This window comes from Salvelinus fontinalis, chromosome 29, assembly GCF_029448725.1.
Source record: "Salvelinus fontinalis isolate EN_2023a chromosome 29, ASM2944872v1, whole genome shotgun sequence".
Taxonomy (NCBI): domain Eukaryota; kingdom Metazoa; phylum Chordata; class Actinopteri; order Salmoniformes; family Salmonidae; genus Salvelinus; species Salvelinus fontinalis.
The window spans coordinates 13,437,966-13,446,610 of record NC_074693.1 but is presented as its reverse complement, the minus strand read 5'-3'; the positions used below and the strand labels follow the sequence as shown (position 1 = coordinate 13,446,610).

At 42.1% G+C, this 8,645-nt stretch overlaps 1 protein-coding gene across 5 annotated transcripts in view; it reads left to right on the top strand.

Annotated features, from left to right (window-relative positions):
- LOC129827457 (uncharacterized) overlaps positions 1-7,755 on the top strand; it is a 41,990-nt gene extending 34,235 nt beyond the window's left edge. For all 5 annotated transcript variants that reach the window (XM_055888332.1, XM_055888334.1, XM_055888337.1 and 2 more), the window contains 3 exons: positions 1-96; positions 222-338; positions 6,989-7,755. The exon at positions 1-96 is cut by the window's left edge and continues 36 nt beyond it. In XM_055888332.1, the coding sequence (XP_055744307.1) occupies positions 1-96; positions 222-338; positions 6,989-7,099 (324 nt within the window). In that variant the 3' untranslated portion in view covers positions 7,100-7,755. The remainder of the gene's footprint in view (positions 97-221; positions 339-6,988) is intronic.
- The last annotated feature ends 890 nt before the right edge of the window (positions 7,756-8,645 follow it).

Sequence of the window (8,645 nt, the reverse complement as noted above, 5' to 3'; positions counted from 1 at the left end):
GACTACTGCTGTGGAGAGAAGCCCTGGACTCGTCAGTTCCAGGACTATGTCAAACAGAGAGGTTACATTCTCTACACCCCACCACAGTACGGCAAGGTAGGCCCAATCATAAACCTGATAATACCCCGATAATGTCACCCTGACCTGACTTTTACCGCATACGTTATAATATCTTATAATTATCCTGTGTAACTCCATGTGCTGTGACTGTCTGTCTGCAGTTCCTACAGCAGGCAGGTTTCTCTAACGTACGTGCCGAAGACAGGACAGCGCAGTTCACGCAGGTGATCCAGACAGAGCTGGAGAGAGCAGCGGCCATGAAAAACGAGTTCATTAAGGTAAATCATGTACTCTCTTTCATTCTCTCTCTCTCTCCCTCCCTCTCTCACGCACACAAACAGTTGTAATAGTCGGGGATTTCTTTAACGAGTCGGAAGGCAAAGGATTTACTTCAGATACCGGACAAGGCACAAATCCCCGTTATTCTCATGAAGAAGAGACGGAGATATCGGGGTCGTAGGTCGGGGTACCTTGTAAGGATCCGACAGCGAGTGAGTAACCCGCCTCTACCTTCAGTCCTATTAGCCAACGTGCAAATCACTGGAGAATAAACGGGATGAGCTCCGATCAAGACTATCCTACCAACGGGACATTAAAAACAGTAATATCTTATGTTTCACCGAGTCGTGGCTGAACGACGACATGGATAATATAGAGCTGGATGGCTCCTCCGTGCATCGGCAGGACAGAACAGCTACGTCTGGTAAGACAAGGGGAGGTGGTCTGTGTCTATTTGTCAATAACAGCTGGTGCACAAAATCAAATATTAAGGAAGTCTTGAGGTTTTGCACTCCTGAGGTAGAGTATCTCAGGATAAGCTGTAGACCACACTATTTACCAACAAGAGTTTTCATCTATATTTTTCGTAGTTGTCTATTTACCACCACAAACCAACGCTGGCGCCAAGACCATACTCAACAAGCTGTATAAGGCCATAAGCAAACAAGAAAATGCTCATCCAGAAGCGGCCCTCCTAGAGGCCGGGGACTTTAATGCAGGCAAACTTAAATCCGTTTTACCTCATTTCTACCAGCATGTTAATAAATCCTCTCTGAACCACCCATCCCGGATCCAAGATCATTGTCACCAGAAACGCTGACTAGCATAGCCTAGCCTAGCGCCACAGGGATATATGTGCAACCAGAGGGGGAAAAAACTCTGGACCACCTTTACTCTACACACAGAGATGCGTACAAAGCTCTCTTTCACCATCCATTTGGCGAATCTGACGATAACTCAATCCTCCTGATTCCTGCTTACAAGCAAGTACCATTGACTCGATCAATACGAAAGAGGTCAGATAACGGCAGAGTCCTGCATCAGGCAACAACAAAATGAGCTGGAAAAATAGGCAAGGTGGGCTTTTGGTTTCTCTATTTTATATTTTTAGACAATACTAAACATACACATCCAAACGACAACTACATCACACCTACCCAGACCCCCATCTCTAGCGCCCGCATCACTCTGCCACATTGCACCATTTTGTTTCTCCGTCGCCCACGCGAACTTTAAACATTTGGATAATAAAGCATTTAAAGGCCGACATTTTGTTGATTTTAATACTACGGACAAATTTGTAATTCCCCCCTCCCATAGCATGGATTATTTTAACTTAATGAAAACCAAAGTGAGTTTCTGAAACACAGAGTCCTTCTTTGCTGAGGTGAAGAAAAAACTGAATGAAAGAGAGTCCAGCGAGGCTTTGTCAGCAAGCCGAGTGATTTACTCATTAATGGCTTTGGATCTAAAATAAACAAGCAACATTCTTTCTGATAGGCTTTAATGAATACATGTTTTGACCTTTTTGACCAAGTTAATCTGCTCATGTTGTGTGTGTGTTTAATTATTTTTGACATTGTGGTTACAATGAACAACATTGCTAACTCAATATCACAGAACAGATTTGCCCCAAAAGAAAAATGCATCAGGTATTATGTGCAATATTTGATTTGGAGTGAATTCAATAATATATTTGATTTGGAGTGAATTCAATAATATATTTGATTTGGAGTGAATTCAATAATATATTTGATTTGGAGTGAATTCAATAATATATTTGATTTGGAGTGAATTCAATAATATATTTGATTTGGAGTGAATTCAATAATATATTTGATTTGGAGTGAATTCAATAATATATTTGATTTGGAGTGAATTCAATAATATATTTGATTTGGAGTGAATTCAATAATATATTTGATTTGGAGTGAATTCAATAATATATTTGATTTGGAGTGAATTCAATAATATATTTGATTTGGAGTGAATTCAATAATATATTTGATTTGGAGTGAATTCAATAATATATTTGATTTGGAGTGAATTCAATAATATATTTGATTTGGAGTGAATTCAATAATATATTTGATTTGGAGTGAATTCAATAATATATTTGATTTGGAGTGAATTCAATAATATATTTGATTTGGAGTGAATTCAATAATATATTTGATTTGGAGTGAATTCAATAATATATTTGATTTGGAGTGAATTCAATAATATATTTGATTTGGAGTGAATTCAATAATATATTTGATTTGGAGTGAATTCAATAATATATTTGATTTGGAGTGAATTCAATAATATATTTGTACCACTTCAGATGCTGCTTTTTATTTACATGATGATGATGCAATGATGACGTAATGATGATGACAGCTGGAGGCATTTTGAAAACATGTTTTCAAAACCACTTGTTTTTCCAAGTGTAGCAGGTCGTGAACTCTGTTAGACAATGTTTCGATGAACTATTAGCAGGACAATAGACTCTTCATACCTCCATTTATTTACAAAATGGTCAGTTAATAGCCCGGCTACTGTAGGTGTGAAAATCCCCCCAACTTGCAATGTATTCGATGCTTAAGTACTCTAAAGTCTGACATTTCTAACTCAAAACCTCATGCAACCGCAAAATGTTGGATAAAGGATATACTGTACAGTTTTTGGTTCATCAACATCTTTATGCTTTTGTTCATAAAATAAAGATAAAAGACTTTTAAAATGCAGATGTTTCAATTACTGCACATCTCAGCTACATTTTAGTTGCACTTCCCTTCAGCTCCACGACGATGGGTAAAACCTTGCTGAGATGATCAATGTATTTGTTGCATCGTTGTATCGTTAGTTTCTCAAAACAAAACGTCTTGATGGCCTTCACCAGTTCACCTTTGCTTGTCGGCTTGGCAGAGTCACGGATGAATGTTTTCAGTTGACGCCAAACCAGTTTGATGGGGTTTAAATCAGGAGACCTACATGCAGAGATTAAAACAACATTTTTTTTGAAAAACTGTAGGCGACATGAGTCTCAGTCGTGTTGAGTAATGTGCTGTTAAAAGTGTTGTAGGCCTTTTATTTAACTACATAAATGTCTACTTACTCTGCTGGCGTCTCGAACCAGTTGATGCCCTCATTTGCAATGCAAACCCGTGCGGCAGTGTGTGTTGGGTGATTGTCTGCATTTGGAGAAGAAGAAAAATATATATTTTTATCCAAACAGCCAACATTGGGTACAACACTTGAAATACATGCAAATAGGCCTAAACATAATAAAATGTTGTTATTATCCTACCTTGAAAGGATCGATGTGGTCCCAGAAACACCTCTCTGACATAGGGCCCAGCATAGCTCTTGATGATTTCTTCCTCAATGAAACCTCAAGCCGTGGAGGCAATTATTGTGGAACACGTAGCAAGTCCATGAGGTGTAGGCTACAATATTTGATGTACCTTTTGCTTTGTAAATAGTTCAACTTACCATCAAAAATCAAATATGGGCCTGTACCCTGGCGACGAATTGCTCTCCACACTTGGAGTTTGAGCGGATTGATCCACGCATAGGCCTGCACCATGCGATGTTGTTTGTTTGTCAGACGAATTCTTGTGTTGAAACTACAGAACAGTACAAAACAAGAGAACACGAGGTTAATGTTCTGAAAAATATATATATTATAATATATGTATATATATAAAGCATGTCTTACCGAGCCGTTCCATAAGCCCACTGAAGTTTCTGCAACTGTCTCATGACTATGCTTAGAACGTTTTTTTTGCCTTGCTGTGTTTCCAGCAGATTCCACATGGCATTTGTCGATATATTATTATCATCACCAGCCATCAGTGGATCGATGGCTTGAAGAGTCTCGCTGGAAATTGAATACAATGTAAAAAAAAATGTGCAGCCGACAATAAAGAGCAGATTAGTTGAAGCATTGTTTTTAAGCATTATTAGGCCTACTTTACAGTATTGTAGCCTACTTGTACCTGTTCATTTTCCTGGAATTTCGTGTTCGGCGTAGCACAGGCATCTGATGATAGCGAATAGCACTGTCCGTGACCAAAATCCCCAAGTCTACCAGTATTGTTGAAATGTCTCCAGTAGATTTTCCGTTCCTCCTGAAAGCTCTAATCTGCTCTACTTAAATGAATAGAGATCCTGGTCTTGGAGCTACGGTATGTTGTTACAGCATAATCAAAGTGAGGACAATCGGCGATCTGCTGTGTACTTATGGTCTGTTGAAACCTGGAGTCACGCCTTTCCAGTACTCCTCACCCCGCCCCTAACTCCACCCGCCCCTAACTCCACCCGCCCCTAACTCCCCCCCGCCCCTAACCCCACCCACCCCTAACTCCACCCCGCCCCTAACTCCACCCTTAACACAGTTACCATTCACGCTTGATGGGCTGTCAGCAGGACAATAGACTCTTGCCGAGTTTAGGGACTTTAAATGTACACAGTATTAATGAAGCTCCATTTCTAACGATCTATCACATACAGTCTGTTCTAACTAAAAAAATAATTAAGTCTCTAGTACAGCCAATATTTAAAAAATAGTCAAATGAATTCATGAATTAAATGGTCTTAGCCGTGAATGTAATGTAAATGAATGTAAATAAATGTAAAAAATAAATGAATCAAGGCTCCTTTTGCTATTTAGTTTTAGAAGTAAAACGCTTGACTGTATTTAAAGACATGAATGACTTGTATGCTGTATGATGACAAGCACAAATTAATGAGATATTTAATAACTTGGCTTCTCAAAGATGCGCTCTGGTGGGCTTACTAGCACTAACTACCATGGCAACAATGGCTGACACTTTGTGCCATAGAATTGTGCGGCACCCAGCAAGCTGTTCTGCAGAACGCAGCAACTTTCAAAGGAAGAACCACTGTATGCATAGTCACTTTACCTCTACTACATATTACCTCAATTACCTCGACTAACCCCCTGTATATAACCTCCACATTGACTCTGTACCGGTACCCCCTGTATATAGCCTCCACATTGACTCTGTACCGGTACCCCCTGTATATAGCCTCCACATTGACTCTGTACTGGTACCCCCTGTATATAGCCTCCACATTGACTCTGTACCGGTACCCCCTGTATGTAGCCTCCACATTGACTCTGTACCGGTACCCCCTGTATATAGCCTCCACATTGACTCTGTACCGGTACCCCCTGTATATAGCCTCCACATTGACTCTGTACCGGTACCCACTCTATATAGCCTCCACATTGACTCTGTACCGGTACCCACAGTATATAGCCTCCACATTGACTCTGTACCGGTACCCCCTGTATATAGCCTCCACACTGACTCTGTACTGGTACCCCCTGTATATAGCCTCCACATTGACTCTGTACCGGTACCCCCTGTATATAGCCTCCACATTGACTCTGTACTGGTACCCCCTGTATATAGCCTCCACATTGACTCTGTACCGGTACCCCCTGTATATAGCCTCCACATTGACTCTGTACCGGTACCCCCTGTATATAGCCTCCACATTGACTCTGTACCGGTACCCCCTGTATATAGCCTCCACATTGACTCTGTACCGGTACCCCCTGTATGTAGCCTCCACATTGACTCTGTACCGGTACCCCCTGTATATAGCCTCCACATTGACTCTGTACCGGTACCCCCTGTATATAGCCTCCACATTGACTCTGTACTGGTACCCCCTGTATATAGCCTCCACATTGACTCTGTACCGGTACCCCCTGTATATAGCCTCCACATTGACTCTGTACCGGTACCCCCTGTATATAGCCTCCACATTGACTCTGTACCGGTACTCCCTGTATATAGCCTCCACATTGACTCTGTACCGGTACCCCCTGTATGTAGCCTCCACATTGACTCTGTACCGGTACCCCCTGTATATAGCCTCCACATTGACTCTGTACCAGTACCCCCTGTATATAGCCTCCACATTGACTCTGTACCGGTACCCCCTGTATATAGCCTCGCTATTGTTGACTTTTTACCCCTTTTCTCTCCCCAATTTTGTGATATCCAATTGGTAGCTACAGTCTTGTCCCATTGCTGCAACTCCAGTACGGACACAGGAAAGGCGAAGGTCGAGAGCCATGCTTCCTCCGAAACACGACCCCGTCAAGCCGCACTGCTTCTTGACACACTGCTCACTTTACCCGGAAGCCAGCCGCACCAATGTGTCGGAGGAAACATCGTACAGCTGGCGACCGTAGTCAACGTGCATGCGCCCGGCCCGCCACAAGGAGTCGCTAGAGCGCGACGGACAAGAACATCCCAGCAGGCCAAACCCTCCTCTAACCCGGACGATGCTGGGCCAATTGTGTACCGCCTCATGGGTCTCCCGGTCGCGTCCGGCTGCACCACAGCCCGGGATCGAACCAGGGTCTGTAGTGACGCCTCTAGCACTCTAGCCCTTAGACCGCTGCCCCACACAGGAGGCCCCAGTAAATGCTTTCTTAACACTTATTTTTCTAAAAACTGCATTGTTGGTTAAGGGCTTGTAAGTAAGTATTTCACTGTCAGGTCTACTACACCTGTTGTATTCGGCGCAGGTGACAAATACAATTTGATTTGATTTTGATTCATGTTGATACTTTGTTAGACTGTTAAACCCATGTTATCCTGTATCTTGGGTCTTTTCCTAGGAGTTCTCAGAGGAAGACTTCCTGGCCATAGTCAACGGCTGGAGCGACAAACTACAACGCTGCAACACTGGGGACCAACGCTGGGGCCTTTTCCACGCAACAAGGAACTGAGAGAGACGGAGAGAGAGAGGAGAGACGGAGAGAGAGAGGAGAGACGGAGAGAGAGAGGAGAGACGGAGAGAGAGAGGAGAGACGGAGAGAGAGAGGAGAGACGGAGAGAGAGAGGAGAGACGGAGAGAGAGAGGAGAGACGGAGAGAGAGAGGAGAGACGGAGAGAGAGAGGAGAGACGGAGAGAGAGAGGAGAGACGGAGAGAGAGAGGAGAGACGGAGAGAGAGAGGAGAGACGGAGAGAGAGAGGAGAGACGGAGAGAAAGAAGAGAGACGGAGAGAGAGAGGAGAGACGGAGAGAGAAGTATCCCTTCAGGAGGGAGGGTTCAGTGCCTGGTCCCAGCTCTACTGCTAACAGATCAACTAGAGGAGCTTACTAGACATCCGTACCCTCTAATCTGAGATGACCTTGTGGCACGTACAGATTGTGAACTATTTGATAAATGGTTGTTATCCAGGGAGCAGTCTTAACTGGTGTCTTTGGTTTGAAAGGCGAAAATTATCTTTTTACCAAACTAACTTTTATTAGACGTTTTCACTTTGTATAAATTTGACCAAACTATTGTTTTGTTATCAAATGTGAATGTGCATCATTTCCTAGTCTGTACTATCAACATACCATAGTTTGATAAGTTTTACAAATAAAATGTTGAAAACACTCTGTTGCCCAGGCTTGAATTAGTTTCTGTCTGTTCTTGTGGCTGTCTCTACCTCATTGTTCTGCCTACATGGCAAAAATACCTCTGTATTGACTTGTATTTACTAGGTCTGCCACTAGGCAGTAGTAAAAGAGGTAGGCTAAGATTCAAATCCAAATGCAGTATATTTAATAGCAGGATTCTATTGTGGAATTATTATGCCTGTTACGTGACATTGGGTTCCATGGTCACCATTATCACCATGGTCACCATTATCACCATGGTCACCATTATCACCATGGTCACCATTATCACCATGGTCACCATTATCACCATGGTCACCATTATCACCATGGTCACCATTATCACCATGGTCACCATGTCACCATATGATGCTGCATTTTGCATCATATCAAATCAAATGTTTATTTGTCACATGCTCCATATACAACAGGTGTAGTATAGACCTTACAGTGAAATGCTATGATGCTAAATGTTCTGTATTTTGAAAGTTGAAAACGTTTTGAAAACTTGATTGAAAAAAGGCTCCTTAACAAAAGACTCTTTAACAACTTCTTTCCCCCAAGCCATAAGACTGCTGAACAAGTCATCAAATGGCCCCCCAGACTATTTACACCCCCCCCCCTCCTTTGTTTTTACACTGCTGCTACTGCAGTATCTTATCTATTCATAGACACTTTACCAAATGACCACGACTAACCTTTAACCCCTGCACATTGACTCAATACCGGTACCCTCTGTATATAGCCTCCTAATTGTTATTTTATTGTGTTACTTTTTATTTTATTTTTTACTTTAGTTTATTTAGTAAATATTTTCTAAACTCTATTTCTTGAACTGTTTTGTTGGTTAAGGGCTTGTAAGTAAGCATTACACAGTAAGGTCTACA